The sequence below is a fragment of the Notamacropus eugenii genome, chromosome 6 (genome assembly GCF_028372415.1).
Source record: "Notamacropus eugenii isolate mMacEug1 chromosome 6, mMacEug1.pri_v2, whole genome shotgun sequence".
NCBI lineage: Eukaryota > Metazoa > Chordata > Mammalia > Diprotodontia > Macropodidae > Notamacropus > Notamacropus eugenii.
In genome coordinates this window covers 377,763,041-377,781,062 of record NC_092877.1, presented here as the reverse complement: position 1 = coordinate 377,781,062, position 18,022 = coordinate 377,763,041, and the positions used below count along the sequence as shown (strand labels likewise).

At 41.3% G+C, this 18,022-nt stretch overlaps 1 protein-coding gene across 1 annotated transcript in view; it reads right to left on the bottom strand.

Annotated features, from left to right (window-relative positions):
• The window catches only part of CROCC2 (ciliary rootlet coiled-coil, rootletin family member 2), a 167,111-nt gene that overhangs the window by 114,398 nt on the left and 34,691 nt on the right, over positions 1 to 18,022 (bottom strand). Inside the window, exons 2-3 of the mRNA XM_072618755.1 lie at positions 10,535 to 10,685; positions 9,283 to 9,428 (exon numbers count right to left, since the gene is read on the bottom strand). Coding sequence (XP_072474856.1) covers positions 9,283 to 9,428; positions 10,535 to 10,685 — 297 coding nt within the window. The remainder of the gene's footprint in view (positions 1 to 9,282; positions 9,429 to 10,534; positions 10,686 to 18,022) is intronic.

Genomic DNA, 18,022 nt, shown 5'->3' with positions numbered 1-18,022 from the left:
AAGCAGAATTAGCCAGATGGAAAAGGAGATTCAAAAGCTCACTGAAGAAAATAATTCTTTCAAAATTAGAATGGAACAGATGGAGGCTAATGACTTTATGAGAAACCAAGAAATCACAAAACAAAACCAAAAGAATGAAAAAAATGGAAGATAATGTGAAATATCTCATTGGAAAAACAACTGACCTGGAGAATAGATCCAGGAGAGACAATTTAAAAATGATGGGCCTACCTGAAAGCCAGGATCAAAAAAAGAGCCTAGACATCATCTTTCATGAAATTATCAAGGAAAACTGCCCTGAGATTCTAGAACCAGAGGGCAAAATAAGTATTCAAGGAATCCACAGATCACCGCCTGAAAGAGATACAAAAAGAGAAACTCCTAGGAACATTGTGGCCAAATTCCAGAGTTCCCAGGTCAAGGGGAAAATATTGCAAGCAGCTAGAAAGAAACAATTCAAGTATTGTGGAAATACAATCAGGATAACACAAGATCTAGTAGCTTCCACATTAAGGGATCGAAGGGTGTGGAATAGGATATTCCAGAAGTCAAAGGAACTAGGACTAAAACCAAGAATCACCTACCCAGCAAAACTGAGTATAGTACTTCAGGGGAAAAAATGGTCTTTCAATGAAATAGAGGACTTTCAAGCATTCTTGATGAAAAGACCAGAGCTGAAAAGAAAATTTGACTTTCAAACACAAGAATGAAGAGAAGCATGAAAAGGTGAACAGCAAAGAGAAGTCATAAGGGACTTAACAAAAGTTGAACTGTTTACATTCCTACATGGAAAGACAATATTTGTAACTCTTGAAACTTTTCAGTATCGGGGTACTGGGTGGGATTACACACACACACACACACATGCACACGCACACGCACACACACACATAGAGACAGAGTGCACAGAGTGAACTGAAGAGGAGGGGATCATATCTTAAAAAAAAATGAAATCAAGCAGTGAGAGAGAAATATATTGGGAGGAGAAAGGGAGAAATGGAATGGGGCAAATTATCTCTCATAAAAGAGGCAAGCAAAAGACTTTTTAGTGAAGGGAAAAAGAGGGTAGGTGAGAGAAAAACATGAAGTTTACTCCCATCACATTCCACTAAAGGAAGGAATAAAATGCACAGTCATTTTGGTATGAAAACCTATCTTACAATACAGGAAAGTGGGGGATAAGGGGATAAGCAGGGTGGGGGGGATGATGGAAGGGAGGGCACGGGGAGGAGGGAGCAATTTGAGGTCAACACTCATGGGGAGGGTCAGGATCAAAAGAGAGAACAGAAGTAATGGGGAACAGGATAGGATGGAGGGAAATATAATTAATTCTTACACAACACTACTATTATGGAAGTCATTTGCAAAACTACACAGATTTGGCCTATATTGAATTGCTTGTCTTCCAAAGGGAAGGGGTGGGGATGGAGGGAGGGCAGATTGGCAGACGGGGCAATTAGAACGCTCGGTGTTTTGGGGTGGGGAGAGGGGACAAAAGGGGAGAAAATGTGGAACGCAAAATTTTGTGAAAATGAATGTTAAAAGTTAAATAAATTAATAAAAAAAAAACCCAAAGATTGACCATGTACTAGAGTATAGTGATCTTGCAAAATTGTAAAAAGACAGAAATACACAATATATCCTTTACAAACCATAATGCAATAAGAAAAGAAACTTGTTCAGGGACCACAAACAAAAGATAATGGAGACTTAATAATGAAATCTTAAATAATGAGTGGGTCAAAGAACAAATCATAGAAACAATTAATATCTATGTTAAGAAAATAATAGTGATTGAGAATATACCAAAATTTCTGTTGTGCAGCTAAAGTATTGCTTGAGTGGAATACAGTATCATTACAATCTTACATTAACAAGATAGAAAAAGAGAAGATTAAATGTGCATTTTAAATTTAGAAAATCAGCAGGTAAATGAGCCTAAGATAAACACAAAAGAGGAGATATTAAAAGTTAGAGGGGAAATAGATAAATTAGAATTTTAAAAATGTAAAAATGATAAATACTAAAAGCTATTTTTAAAAAGACTAATAAAATTGAGAAACCAAAGGGTCTATAATCTGATTAAAAAGAAGAGAGCAAAACATTAAATCAATAGCAAATGATCAAGGTAAAATGACAGCAAAACTAGAATAAAAAAGAACAATCAAAACAAATTATTCAGAACAAAAACTGAGCAAACAAAAGAAATAAGAGGAATACTTTCACAAACATAAAATACTTTCACAAATATAAAATCCAAACTGCTAGAATATTAAATAGATATCTTAAACAACCTGATCTCAGAAAAGGAAATAGGTCAAGCTGCAAAGAAACTATCAAAGGGGAGAAAACCTTATTATTCTTAAATTATTCTTTAAAATTGAGGAAGGACCCATCAGGATCCATTTATGAGAAAAATATAATCCTAATACCTAAACCAGGGAAAGATAAAATGCAGAAAGAAAACTATAGGTCACTATCATTAATGGACACTGAGTCAAAGATTTTAAACAATATCTCATCAAACACACTACAGCAATTTTTTCAAGAACTTATTCATTATGATCAAATGAGGTTTTTACCAGGGATAGAAGGATGGTTCAATGTTAGGAAAACAATCAATAAATTAATCATATGAAATCCCAAACTACAATCATATCAATAGATGCAGAAAAAGCCTTTGACAAAGTACAACAATTTTAAACTAAAAATCTTACAAAGTATAGCTATAGAGGGACTTTAAAAAACATGTCATAAAGAACATCTATCTAAAGCCAAAAGCAAACATCATATGCAATAGGGATACACTGGAACTTTTCCCAATAAATATGGGAGTAAAATAAGTGTGTTTACTCTCTCCACTATCATTTGATAAAGTTCTGGAAATGCTAGCAATAACAATATGACAAGAGGAAGGAATTAAAAGTGTAAAGATAGGGGGTGGAGCCAAGATGGCAGAGTAGAAAGCTCTTCCCACACAGTCCATAAACTACCTGTAAAAAATGACTCTAAACAAATTCTAGAGCAGCCCTAAAATGACAGAGTGAAAGAGATTTCCAGGCCATGGTAGCTTGGATGGGTGGCAGGAAAGGTCTATCGCACGGAGTGAGGAGCAGAGCACAGCCCACAAGATCCCAGCCCAGCCTTGGCTGTGTGGTACAGCAGGGATAGGACCAGAACAGGCCTCTGGGGTGGAATTCCCAGCAGCAGTGGTGGTTTTCAGATCCCTCAAAGACACTTCAAAGGTCAGTTAAAAAGCTTTTTCTCCTGGATGAGAAGGGAGCAGGGTTCCTTCCCTAGCTGTGGCCCCAGGTAATGGCAGCAGCAGCAGTAGCATTGTCCATTTTTGGAACCCTCAGACTAAAGCCCCTGGAGGAATTGAGCCACTGATCTGGGTCTCAATCCTGAGTGGGAGTCCAGGGGTGAGGAAGAGTGCTGGCTGGTGTAGTGGAGCTGATGGAGGCTCTGGAAAGGGAATTTTACTTGCAGGAAGAAAAACTTTGGTAGCTCCCAGACCAGAGTGCAGGCCAGGAGAGGAATAAACTCCTCTTCCGTGATTGGGTCACTTAGGAGGAACTGAGAACTTACAGGTCCTCAGAGTATACCCCCTTTTGACAAAGGACTCAAAAGTCAAGTAACTGATTGGGAAAATGCCCAAGAAAGGAAAAAAAAATAAGACTATAGAAGGTTATTTTCTTGGTGAAAAGGTATTTTCCTCCATCCTTTCAGGCAGGGAAGAACAATGCTTACCATCAGAGGCCTCCAAAATAAATATGCAATGGTCTCAGGCCATGGAAGAGCTCAAAAAGGATTTTGAAAGTCAAGTAAGAGAGGTGGAAGAAAAATTGGGAAAAGAAATGAGAGCAATGCAAGAAAATCATGAAAAGCAAATCAACAGTTTGCTAAAGGACACTCAAAGAAATGCTGAAGAAAATAACACCTTTAAACATAGGCTAGCTCAATTTTCAAAAGAGGTCCAAAATGCCAATGAGGAGAAGAATGCTTTAAAAAGTAGAATTATCCAGATGGAAAAGGAAGTTCAAAAGCTCACTGAAGAAAATAGTTCTTTAAAAATTAGAATGAAGAAGATGGAAGCTAATGACTTTATGAGAAATCAAGAAATTACAAAACAAAACCAAAAGAATGAAAAAATGGAAGATAATGTGAAATATCTCATTGGAAAAACAACTGACCTGGAAAATAGATCCAAGAGAGACAATTTAAAAATTATGGGACTACCCAAAAGCCATGATCAAAAAAAGAACCTAGACATAATCTTTCACAAAATAGAAAGGAAAAGGGTCCTAATATTCTAGAATCAGGGGGCAAAATAAATATTGAAAGAATCCACCAATCACCTCCTGAAAGAGACCCAAAAAGAGAAATTCTCAAGAACATTGTGGCCAAATTTCAGAGTTCCCAGGTCAAGGAGAAAATATTGCAAGCAGCTAGAAAGAAACAATTCAAGTACTGTGGACATACAATCAGGATAACACAGGATCTGGCAGCTTCTACATTAAGGGACTGAAGGACTTGGAATATGATATTCCAGAACTCAAAGGAAATGGGATTAAAACCAAGAATCACTTACCCAGCAAAATTGAGTATGGTACTTCAGGGGGAAAAATGGTCACTCAATGATATAGAGGACTTTCAAGCATTCTTGAGGAAAAGACCAGAACTGAGTAGAAAATTTGTCTTTCAGACACAAGAATCAAGAGAAGCATGAAAAGATAAACAGGAAAGAGAAATCATAAGGGACTTTCTAATGTTGAACTGTTTACATTCCTACATGGAAAGACAATATGTGTAACTCTTGAGACTTTTCTCAGTATTTGGGTAGTTGGAGGGATTACACACACACACACACACACACACACACACACACACACACCACATGTGTATACACATATATGTGTATATATATGTATATATATAGACAGCACAGGGTGAGTTGAATAAGTAGGGACAATATCTAAAAAAACAAAATTAAGGGGTGAGAGAGGAATATATTGGAAGGATAAGGGGAGAAATGGAATGGGTCAAATTATCTCTCATAAAAGAGGCAAGAAAAAGCTTTTTCAATGGAGAGGGAAAGGGAGGAGGTAAGAGGGAAAAAGTGAAATTTATTCTCTTCACATTTGACTCACTAAATTTGGTATGAAAACCTATCTTACACTACAGGAAAGTAGGGGAGAAGGGGGCAAGTGGGGTTAGGGGGATGATAGAAGGGAGGGCAAATGGGGGAAGAGAGTAAATAGAAGTAAACACTTTTGGGGAGGGACAAGGTCAAAAGAGAGAATAGAATAAATGGGAGGCAGGATAGGATGGAGGGAAATATAATTAGTCTTACACAACATGACTACTATGGAAGTCTTTTGCAAAACTACACATATATAGCCCATATTGAATTGTTTGCCTTCTCAGTGGGGATGGGTGAGGAGGGAGGAAGAGAGAGAAGTTGGAATTCAAAGTATTAGAAATGAAGGTTGAGAATTGTTTTTGCATACAACTGGGAAATAAGAAATTCAGGTAATGGGGTATAGAAATCTATTTTGCCCTACAAGAAAAGAGAGAAGATGGGAATAAAGGAAGGGTGGGGTGTGATAGAAGGGAGGGCATATTGAGGGAAGGGGTAATCAGAATGCAAGGTGTTAGGGGGTGGAGGACGGGAGAGATGGAGAGAAAATTAGGAACTCAAAATTTTGTGGATATGAATGTCAAAAACTAAAAATAAATAAATAAACATTTTAAAAAAGGGAAAAGAAGAAGAAAAAAAGAAAGCACAAGCAGGATGATTTCAGAAAAATCCAGACTTAAATACACTGATGCAAAGTGAAATGGGCAGAACCAGGAGATCACTGTGCAACAGCAATATTGTATGGTGAAGAACTGTGAATGACTTCTCTGTTCTCAGCAATATAATGATCCAAGACAATCCCAAAGGACTAGTAATGAAGCATACTATCCATCTTCACAGAAAGAACTGATATTGTCTAAATACAGACTGAAGCATGCTATTTTTCACTTTCTTCCATTCTTTATTTTTTATTCAAGTCTTCTTATATGAAATGACTGATATGGAAATGTTTTACATGATTGTACATGTATAACCAATATCTGATTGTTTACCATCTTGGGGTGGGAAGGGTTAGAGGAGAATGGGAGCAAGGGATGGAATCTGGAACTTAAAACTTAAAAAATGTAAAAATTGTCTTAACATGTAATTGGGGAAAAATAAAATATTACATATATTTAAAAAAATAAAAGTGTAAAGATAGGTAAAGAGGAAATAAAACTATCCCTGTTTGTTCATGATTTGATGATTTACTTGGAAAACCCCAAGGAATCAGCAAAGATGAGATCATTAATAGCTTCCACAAAATTGCAGGCTAAATCCTGAAAAATAGCATTCCAATATAATTATGACAAAATACAAGGAGCAATAATAGAGAGGGAAATCTCATTTTGAATAATTACAAAATGCTTAAAATATATGGAAATGAATCCCCCAAAGTGCACAGAAGACTTGTACAGATTCAATTATAAAGCACTCCTTAAAGAAATAAGGAGCAAACCTAAATAGTTGGAGAAATATTCAATGCTCATAGCTAGGCTGTGCCTATATAATAAAAATGACAATCCTACTAAAATTAATTTATACTTTTAATGCTATAACAATGAACTACCAAGAGGATACTTTACAGAGCTTGATAGAATAGTAACAAAATTCATTTGGAGAAACAAAAGATCTAGAATGTCGAGGGAAATGATGAAAAGAAGTAAAGATAAAATGGGGTATAGCATTTCCAGAGCTGACACTATATTATAAAGTAGAAGTCATCAAAACCATCTGGTATCAGTTAAAGAATAAAGAAGTAGATCAGTGGCGTAGATTAGACAAAGAAGATTCAGAAACAATAGAACTTAATAAACCCAGTGTTTGAAAAAGCTGAAAACATAAGTTAGATAGAGGAAAACTCGCTATTTGATTAAAAAAATAGCTGCTGGAAAACCTGGAAAGCAGTTTGTCAGAAATTAGTCTTAGACCAACATCTTACACCACAATCACAATATATTGAAAATGGATATGTGACCTTAATATTAAAGATCATACTATAAAAAGATTAAAAGGAAACAGATTATGTGCCTCTCATAGTTATGGTTAAGAGATGTATTCTTCACTAAATAAAAGATAGAGGCAATTACAAAAGATTAGATGGATAACTTTGATTACCTAAAACCGAAAAATACAGACAACATTAATGTATAAGGAGGGAAAAGGTTGAATGGGAATATCTTTGTATCCAAAATAAAATACACAACAAACAAACAAATATGCACGCTCATGACTAATAGCCATTTCCCCCATAGATAAATGGTCAAAGGATATGAATAAACAGTTCTCAGAAGAAGAACAGAAACGTGTTTGCAATCACATGAAAAATTATTCCAAATTGCTAATAATAAGAGGTATGCAAATCAAAACAACCCTGAGATTTCACCTCACTTGTTGCCAATGGGCAAAAATGACCAAAAATTTGGTAACAATCAATGTTGGAAGGTTTGTGGAAACATTAATATATTGTTAGTTGATCTGTGAAATGGTACAACTACTTTGAATGGTAATTTAGAATTATGCAAACAAAGTGACTAAAATGTCCATATCCTTTGAACCAAAGATCATATTACTGGACTTCTACCTCAAGAAAGTCATTGAAAAGAAAAAAGTTCCCATATGGTCTAAAATATTTATAGCATTTCTTTTCTGTGGTAGCTAAGAATTGGAAACAAAGCTAACAACCATAGTGACTAAACAAATTGTGGTACATGAATGGAATGGACTATAATGAATGACTATAATAGAGGAAATGGTATATGTGATGAACACAGAGAAACATGGAAAGATCTACATGAACTGACACAGAGCCAAGTCAGCAGTCAAGAAAACAATATATTCAGGCACTGCAATGTAAATGCAAGGAACAGCAACACATCCAAAAATCAAGAGTGAATGTATCAAAATTATAAACATCAAACAGGATTGGAATGAAGACAGATGAGAGGACACTCCCAACCCATCTCTTGGTGGAGGTGGGGGAGCCACAGGGGTTACACCCTGCACAGGTTTTTGAACTTTTACAATATATTCATCGGTTGTACTGACTTGTTTTTTCATCTCTAAAAATGCTGTTTATTATATAGGATGGCTCTTGGGGAAGAATGCTATGGTGATGCAAGAAACAGAAAATGTCAATAAAAACATTTTGTAGTAAAAGGCGAATGTTTAACGACTAAAAAAGCATTATGAGTCTGAGAAAAATAATAATGAAATCTCTCTCCATCCTCATGGCACAGATGACTAGGACAAAGTTGTAACAAATTTGTATGATTTCATCTCTGTCTGGTATATTTTACTTAATGATTTTTCTTTGTCACAAAGGGAAGGCTCGAGCCAGAGGGGGGAGAGGTGGGCTTTTCCCATTCTTCCTCACACCCAATTATTGTTCTTTTTTTAAAAAAAATTATTTATTTATTTTAAGTTTTCAACATCATTTCCACAAAATTTTGAGTTCCAAATTTTCTCCCCATCTCTTTCCTCCTCCCACCCCAAAATGCCTTGCATTCTGATTACCCCTTCCACCAATCTTCCCTCCCTTCTAACACCTCTCCCTTCCCTTATCCCCATCTTCTCTCTTATCCTGTAGGGCGAGATAAATTTCTATACCCCATTACCTGTATTTCTTATTTCCCAGTTGTACAAAAAACAATTCTCAACATTTGCTCCTAAAACTTTGAGTTCCAACTTGTCTTCCTTCCTCCCTCCCTACCCATCCCCACTGAGAAAGCAGGTAATTCAATACAGGTTATATATGTCCAGTTTTGTAAATGACTTCCATAATAGTCATGTTGTGTAAGACTGACTATATTTCCCTCCATCCTACACACCCAATTATTGTGATGTGAAGACAGACCAAAGGCATCAATAAAATGTATTCCAAAAAGATATGGGGACCTTGAGATGTGATGGACAGCACACTAGGCTAAGAATTAGGAGAACTGGGTTGAGCTCTGGTGCGGCCTTAGGGAAGCCATTCCTCTTCTCTGTGCCTCAGTTTCTTCATCCATAATAATGATGATGAAGATGTTGAGTTAAATGATGTCTAAGGTCTCTTCCAGAATGAGATTCTGTGTGTCTAGGAATCTGGTGACAGAGAGGTGGCTCTCCCCAACCTCCTTCCCTGGGAATGACCATGGATTTCGGTTGGAGTGTTCTCTTACCCTCTCACTGACCACGTGGTGTTTGCTGGCAAGCTCATCTCTTTCAGCCCGGGTCTGGGCCAAGAGGTCCTCAAGCCTCGAGAGCTCATCCTGCAAGAGCTGATTCTCTTCCTGCATAGTGACTCCAGAAGGCACTTCCCAGAGGCCTAATGACAGAAAGAAAATGGATGCACCATCAGACAAAGTCCAAAAGAAGGTGGAGAACATTTCTTGCAGTGCTCTATCCTTATCTCTGGGGCAGGGAGAGGTTCTGCGTTTCAATTTGATCCCCTGGTTTAGAAGCAAACCTCTGAACAATGTGGGCCTTCAGATATAGAGAAGAGCCCGGCCAGGAGGCCTTTGTCTTCTGTTTCCCTGGAGGTCAGAGTGGGGTGATGAAAACTGTATCTGGAGGCCCTGGAGAGGAATGAGTCAAACATGCATGACTAATGGGGGTGGGGGGAGCCACCATGACCCAGCCTGGGATTCAGGATTCCCCAGAGGCCTCTCCAAAGGCTGCAGAGACATGAAAACAAACAGACTGATGCCAAATTGGCCACTGACACGAGACTGTGTTTTTCCTTTCTCATTTGCTAACAGGGTTAGGTTTTAATGGCAAGACGTGCATGACGGAGATTTGGTTCAAACACGACAAAGGCAACTCCCTTGAGGATTGACAGCCCCATGGCCATCCCAGGATAAACCATCAGTCTGTAGAGCTGACTCTGTTTCTCTATTTGTCTGTCTTTTTTGAAGTCTGGTTGGCTATATCAGTGGGTTCATGGGAACTTTCCTGTAATCTTTGAGATCTCCTTCATTTACCTGGCATATAGGTATTGACTATCCTTCCACCCAGACAAGCATTTCTTAAGTATCCACTGGTAACAGGCCCTGTGCTAGAAAAAGGGAATGCAGAGACAACAACGAACCAGGCCCTGTCCTCAAGGACTTTACGTTTTGCTGTGGGAGACATGTCCATAGATAAGTCGATAGGAAAATATACAAAGTAAATTCAAGGTGGATTTCCAGGGGAGGGGTACACCCACAGTGGTGGTGGGGGAGAGAGAGGGGGAGTATGGAGAGGTATTAAGTAGGTGACAACATTTGAGTCAATGAAGCACCGGCTTGGAGGGGCGTTATGTATTCTAGGAAGGAGGGTCTGCCCAAGCAAAGGGAGCAGGAGAGATGGAATGTCTAGGAAGGGGATGGCTCAGGGTGGAATGGAGAGTAGGAAGCTTGTGTCTCTAGGACCAGGAGACCTCTCATTCTTTACCTTGGAGGGGGTCCTCCACCAGACTGCCAGTAACAATCTGCCGAATCCTGGCAGGGACAGGTGTGGGCACAGTCTGTCCACCCTCACCCTGGATCGTCAGGGTTCTGTCTTCTCTCTTGGCCTCTGGGCTCAGGACTGTATCTTCTAATTTCTGAAAAGCATGCAGGCAAAGAGAGTTACGGTCTGGCCAAATCCTCCCATATTCCACCAGGAATAAGGACAGCCAGGTGGCCTTAGTTCATACATTATAAAGGGATCCCAATCTGCTGATTAGAGCTAAGGAATGCTGTCCTCTCCCAGAACTCACCTTTCACCCCTGCCTCAAGCATGAATGGGAATGGAAGGGGGCCAGGTCACAGCATCATACATTTAGGGGTGGAAGTCATTTCAGAGGTCACGTTGTCCTACCTTTTATTCTACACCTAAGAACAAACACGTGGAGTAAAGAGACTTCCCAGGATCAAAGATTGAGAGCTGTAAGGGATACTAGAGACTATCAAATCCTCATTCTACAGATAAGGAAACTGAGGCACAGAGATGACTTGCCCACAGTCACCAGCAGTAAGCGTCAGAGGCAGACGGGCAGAGGGCTCTGGGTCCAGATCAGCATCCTTTCTACCACTCCTTGCTGAAGAAGAGAAAAAGAAGGCACCAGGGGAGAGGGAGAGGCGGCTCACTTCCCCAAGTGGCTCATCTGGAATGAAGCCTGCTTTTCACAATCCTCTGATTAGCGTCTTGGTTCTGGGGGGGAGCAGGGGGAGCAGAGGGGGCCTGAAGTCTTTTAGACATTCCCCAGAACCAGGGAAAATGTGGGAGGAGAGAGAAAAGAGATAAAGTCAGGATCAGTGTGTTTTTCGCAGAACAGCTACCTAAAAGCAACTAGTTTGTTTTTATATGGATCAAAAAGCTGCAAAGAAGGCTTCTTCCCAATGATCAGAGTAGATAATTTTACAGATTATTAAATGACATAATTGTTAAGCACTTACCAGAGTGCCTGGCCCATGCTTAAGAATGATTGTTTCCTTCCTTCCTTCCTTCCTCTTTTCTTCCCCCCCATCTCTCTCTTCCTTCCTTCCTTCCTTGGAAGCCTTGTGCAACACAACTATGCTGGAGGCTAGGGAACCTCCTTCCATTCCCATTTCCATTTCCTGGAAAATGTCTCCCAAGGGCTCTAGGTGCCAAAGGAATGTTCTGGGGCCACATGGTGTATAATTGACAAACAGGTTTCCTCCGTGCCCTTTACCCTGGTGTCTTAGCTCTAGGGCACAATTTACAGTCAAAGCAAACAGACAGAACTGGGCAAGGACCATATTCCCTTCCTCCTATGGGAGCTTCCAGTCATCCCCATATGCTGACAAATATTCCCTCCTCCCCGTTTATAGTGCACGCCTCTGCCAACCCAGTAGTCAACAGATACGTGACTAGGCAAGTTAACACTTCCCCTGAGAGGCAGTGCCCAGAAACCAACCTTGGCATCATGGATATTGAGCTGGAAGGTACCTTAGAGGTTCATTTTACAAATGAAGAAACTGAGCCCCAGAGAAGGGAAGGGACTGTCCAGTGTCACGTAGCTAGTAAATAGCAGAACCAAACTTGAATCTAGGGTCTCTTACTCCACATCCAATGTTTTTCCTTTGATTGCTATGTTCCAACCTTTCACTGAGTCCAGAAAAGGTGGCTTGTCATCTGCCATGGTCCAATGGGCATCTCTGTTGGGTCATGTTCCTTTGCAAAGAACCCTATCACAAACAGACTGGAGCCTCTGGAGGGCAGACACTAGCTTCTCCTTCAGTCATTTCTCTTTTGATTTCATGAAAACCTGATTGCTAGGGTCTCTCTGTCTTTGTCTCTCTTTCTCTGTCTCTGTCTCTTTCTTGGTCTCTCTGTCTCTCCTCTCTCCCTCCTTACCTTCCTCACCCCCCCCCTTACTCTGTCACCATCTCTCTCCCCCTTTCTCTATACCTCCTTCCCTTTCTCTATCTCTCTGTCTGTCTGTCTCTCTGCCAGCCCATCTCCCCAAATCTCTGAATTTCAGAGTTGGAAGGGACCTCAATGACTTTCTAGTTTGACCCCTATCCCCAAACGAGCCCCCACTACACCATATCTAACAAGGGGTCCTCTAGTCTCTGCTTGAAGACCTGCAGTGAAAGGAGAACTCTGCCCCCCAGGTGGTCTATTATACTTTAGGACAGCTCCCATTATTAGAATCTTTGTCCTGATATCAAGCTCTAGATTCCGACCTCCCAGGGCAAACAGCACAAGCCCACCCACGACTTCTTTGGGTGAAAACCCTCCCAATTCTTGAAGATAGTAATCACCCGCTCCCCCCCTCAGCTTTTTCTTCTTCAGGCCAAATGATCCCGGAGCTTCCACAGCATCCTCATCCCCTCTCCTCATTTGTGCCTTGCAATGAAATTGCAGTCTGAATGAGAGCAAGAAGTCAGGATTCCTGGGTTCTAGAGCTGATTCTGTCTACTGCTCATAGTGCACCTTCATGGTGCAGTGAGAGCATGGAACTTGGAGTCACAAGACCCAAATTCAAATCTAGGCCCTGTACTGTACTACCTTGTGTAAACCACTTCATGTCTCTGGGCCTCAGTTTCCCCATTTGAAAAATGTAAAGTTTAGATTAGATTACCTCTCTGATCTCTTCTGGCTCTAGAATGATGATTCTTGGGTCCATTTCTGTGAACTGCCTCAGTTTTTCTTTTCTGACAACTCAGATCTCAGGATTTATTTGAGAACTGAAATTCCCTGATTCTCAAGTAATTCCTCCTAGCAGGAGTATTTGCATTTTAAGAGAGAACCCTTGATTAGTGCAGATAAATCTCACAGAGGTGGATTAATGGAGAGCAACAAGTCATGATAATGAGTCCCATGTAGGGCAAGGTGCTGTGTGAAGCTTGAATATGGAGACAGTTGGCACATAAGGGAGAGACGATTGTCCTTAGCATTTGAGAATATGCCTTCTAATGCCAGCTCTGTTGACCTTAGCTATCAGTGTCTATCCAGTAAGCTCAGTCTCCTCATATGTGCAGTGAAGATCACAAGGGCTGTGTTGTTTTCCGCAAAAGGATGTAGAAAAAACAAAAGGGAAAATGGGTGTAGAGCCCCCCAAAGTTGACTGACTGGTCATCATCATTATCTGTAGCATGCTACAAGTGTTCCCAAAGAGCTGTGGGACTTTAAGCAGTGTGGCCCCTATTTTACAGAGGAGGAAACTGAGACTCAGTGAGCCAGTGCAATGACTTTCCCAGGGTCTCTCTCTAGTCAAGGTGAGAACTCTGCCCTGAATCCATGTTTCCTGTCTTGAAGTATATTGAGGTAGCGAGGTGGGCACCAACAGCAGCCGGACCTGGTCCTGCCTTTGAAGATCTTACAGGTGAGTAGTTAAAGCACAGCCAAGATTGTCAGGTTATGTGTGTGCACATGTGTCTAACGTAAAATTGCTGTATTTTGGGGCAGAGGGTCTAAGGGAGCATAACTTACTACAAATAATGCTCCAACATATGTTCCATGTGCTCCTGCATTTGGATCACCCTGGTCTTAGCTGGGGGATGACAGGGTTATATCTGTGTCCCAAGTGTCCAGCCCTTGGCCCCATGTCATAAGACAATCTTTATCATAAATGACAGGTGTGTCAACCAAGATTCAGTTAATACAGAAAGAGGAGGAGAGTGGAGTGGGGTGGGGCGATCATCTTCGAAGTGACTGGGTAGATGATGAGCCTGGGACTTTGGGGCATCTTGAATTGTCTATCCCATAGGCACCTCACCCTTGACATACACAAAACAGCTCATCATTGGAAGTGACTGGGTAGATGATGAGCCTGGGACTTTGGGGCATCTTGAATTGTCTATCCCATAGGCACCTCACCCTTGACATACACAAAACAGCTCATCATTGTCCCCCCTTCCTCCAAACTCTTCTCCTTTCTCAGCTTTTCTGCTACCGTGGGGGGCACCACCCTTCCCCCCTGCCCCCAGTTCCCCAGGTCCACAACCTTAGTATCACGCTTGTCTCTCTCACTCCATAAGGCCAATCTGTTGCCAACTCTTGTTATTTTTACCATCACAGCATCACTAATCACTAGTCTTCTTCTCCCCACTTACACAGCCCCACCCCAGTTCAGCCCTTTATTATTCATGCCTACACCATGGCAATCGCCTTCTGGCTGATCTAGCCACCTTATGTCTATTCTCACATCAGGCCATTCTTCACTCTGATGTCAGGGATTTTCCTAAAGGGCACTGACCATGTCAACCCTGCCTTGCTCCTCCCTCTGCCCCAACCCCAACATATCTCAAGTAATCCCCATGGTTCCCTGTCTGTCACCTTCTGAATCCAATACAAAGCCCTCTGTCTGTTAAAGCTCCCCATAGCCCGACTGCTTTTTCCCTTCCCAGGCTTCTCCTTCCTTCCTCTCCTCCCCATGCTCTCGGAGGCGCTAAGTTGGTCCCTTTTGCTGTTCTCATGAGACTCTCCATGGTCTGATTCTCGATATTTTCACTGACGAATTCTGTCCTCACCTCCATTTCTAAGCTTCCCTGACTTTCTCAGGACCTTTTTTATCCCCTGCCTCCCAGTGCCTTCCCTCTGATCCGACTGTCCATCTACTCCATAGCTCTTTCATGGGTCTCGTTTATTTGTTTCCCCCATGAGAACATAAGATCCTTGAATTGCCTTTGCCTTTCTTTGTGTCTTCTGCGCTTGAGCGCATAGTAAGTGCTTAATGTTTGTTGACTGACGGACTGACTGATTGGGCCTGCCCTTGCCTCTCCTCCATTGTTTGATCAAAAATAGAAGGGAGGAGTGACCAGCGCAGCTCATGGAAAGCAGATCGAGGGCAGCAACAACAGAGGTTTTGGGCAAGGACAGAGAGATGTCCAAGAAAAGCAACTGGAGAAATGAGTGCCCTGAACCCTAAGCTCCCTGATGGGCTGGACCCTGACACTTCAGGGAGCCAGGAGTGGAAATGTGTGCCTGCTTCCAGTGGGAGATTTGAGTCCAAGCAGCTAAACTGTGTCCTTGAAATTTGTGAGACTGAGGCATGCCCAAAGCCTGATTTTAGGCTCCCTGGGTTTGGGATCACACGGTAGCTAAATGTGATTATATGTATAATATTTTCATGCTTTATATATACACATATACATATATATATACACACACATATATATAGGGGTATGTAGGTGGCGCAGTGGATAGAGCTTGGGCCTGGAGTCAGGAAGACTCATCTTTCTGAGTTAAAGTATAGCCTCAGACACCTACTATGTGACCCTGGGCAAGTCTGTTTGCCTCAGTTTCCTCATCTGTAAAAATGAGCTGGCGAAGGAACTGACAAACCACTCCAGGCTCTTTGCCAAGAAATGGGGTCATGGAGAGTTGGATATGACTGATAAAACTGAACAACTATGAGTGTATGTATACAAATGTATGTATGTACACATATATGTGTATATACAGCATATAGATACATATTTATATATGGGCATATATACATATGCGTGTATATATCACATACTTGTTCCACCATTCAGAATGTAAAACTCCTTATTTGATCCACTCTATATCTCCAGAATCAGATAGGAAGTCTTAAATTTGACTTTTAAAGCCCTTTATAACCTGGTCTCATCCTATCTTTCCAGTCCCTCTTCCTCCACACACCCTACAATGCAGTGACACTGGCATTCTGACAGTCCTCAAACAGGATGCTCCAGCTCTCTTTCAGGGTATTTACTCTTCCTGTTCTCCCCACCTAGAGTGCTCTGCCTCCTGGTCTCCTTGGCCTCCTTCAAGTCCCCGCTAAAATCCTACCTTCTACAGGAAGCCTTCCCCAACCTTCTTAATTCTGGGTCCTCACCCTCTTAACTATTGCCTATTTCCCCCCAGCCTAGAGCTGGCTTTGCATGTATTTGTTTGAATGTTATCTTCCCTATTAGACTACATACTTTCTTTGTATTCTCAGTGCTTAGTAGGCAGGGAATAAGCATTTCTACTGCAATTACGGTGTACCAGGAACGTGCTAAACACTGTAATGTAGCGTGGTGCCTGGCACATAGCAAATGATTGATTGATACATGTCTGTTTCCTTGTTTCCCTCCCTCCCTCCCTCCCTCCCTCCCTCCCTTCCTTCCTTCCTTCCTTCCTTCCTTCCTTCCTTCCTTCCTTCCTTCCTTCCTTCCTTCCTTCCTTCCTTCTTCCCTTCATTCTTTCTTTCCCTCTCTCTTTGCCTCCCACCTTCTCCCTTCCCCCTTTCTTTCCTTCCTTGAGAGAAATGGCAAACCATTTGAGTGTCTTTGCCAAGAAAACCCCAAATGTGTCATGGAGAATTGGACGTATCTGAAAATGACAGAACATTGTTCCATTTTTTCTACTTGTATCATCAGTTGCTGGCCCATAGAAGATATTCAATAAATAATAATAATCTATTATTGTTATCATATAAAAATAAATGATAGAAATTGATTTATTGATTGATCTTTATATACAGTATGGCTCGGTGGAAAGAGAGATGTGCTGAAGACCTGGGTTCAAGTCCTCCTTCCCATGGCACTGGACATGTGAATCTGGGCAAGTCACAGCATTTTGGTTGCCCCAAAGTCTCCCCATATTTCTTTCTGGGTTGCCCTCAGTCTTTCCTCCAAATCACTAAGTTGTAAAGGAGGGACAATCATGACCCAGTGAAAATCATAGGTCCCCAGTGCACATATTTACATACCTAAAGGTACATATTCATGTGTGTGTGTACATGTGTATCTATTTGTGCATATGTGTGTGTGGGGGGGGTTAGGTTGGTGGGGTCCCTGCCCCTTTAAGAAATTCCAAAGTTAGCCAAGTAGATAAAGAAGAGGCTGGGTGAGCCTAACCAATAGCTGGAGGCTTCTCTGGTGCATTTCTTTGAACTTTAGCATGCACATTATTGAATCCTGTTCAGAAAGACCCAGTGAGTGATGTGGGGGAGTGGGTACTGGGGCAAAGAGAATATGGAGCACAACATTAGAGAGGCCGCGGAGGGGGCTGTGAAGGGTTGAAGAAGGGAAGGTAGTGAAAGAGTGAAATTCGGTTGGAGTTTTCAAACATCCAGCTACACTGGATGAAGCTATGGCTGGACATGGAGACATTTAACCTTGACCGGGAGGGGGGGGGTCTCACTCCAGGCCTTTCTACAGCCTCCCAAGTGGTAGAGTACTTGGCACCCCCAAATGTGATCCTGTGCAAAGGAAGGGGCCCTTGATATGGAGTCAGCAGAGACCTGGGTTCAAATCTCAGTTCTTCAACCTAGAGGTTGTGTGACCTTGCACAAGTCCAGGGTCTCAGTTTTCTCTCCTTAAAATAAAGTGATTGAACTGGACCTGAAATTCTTAAGGTTTTGTGTGTCCTGGCCACCCTCTGGCAGTTTACTGAAGTCTATGGACTTGGAATGATGTTTTTAAATGCATCAAAGTGAAAGAAATGGGATTATAAAGGTAACCAGAGGTTAGTGAAAAT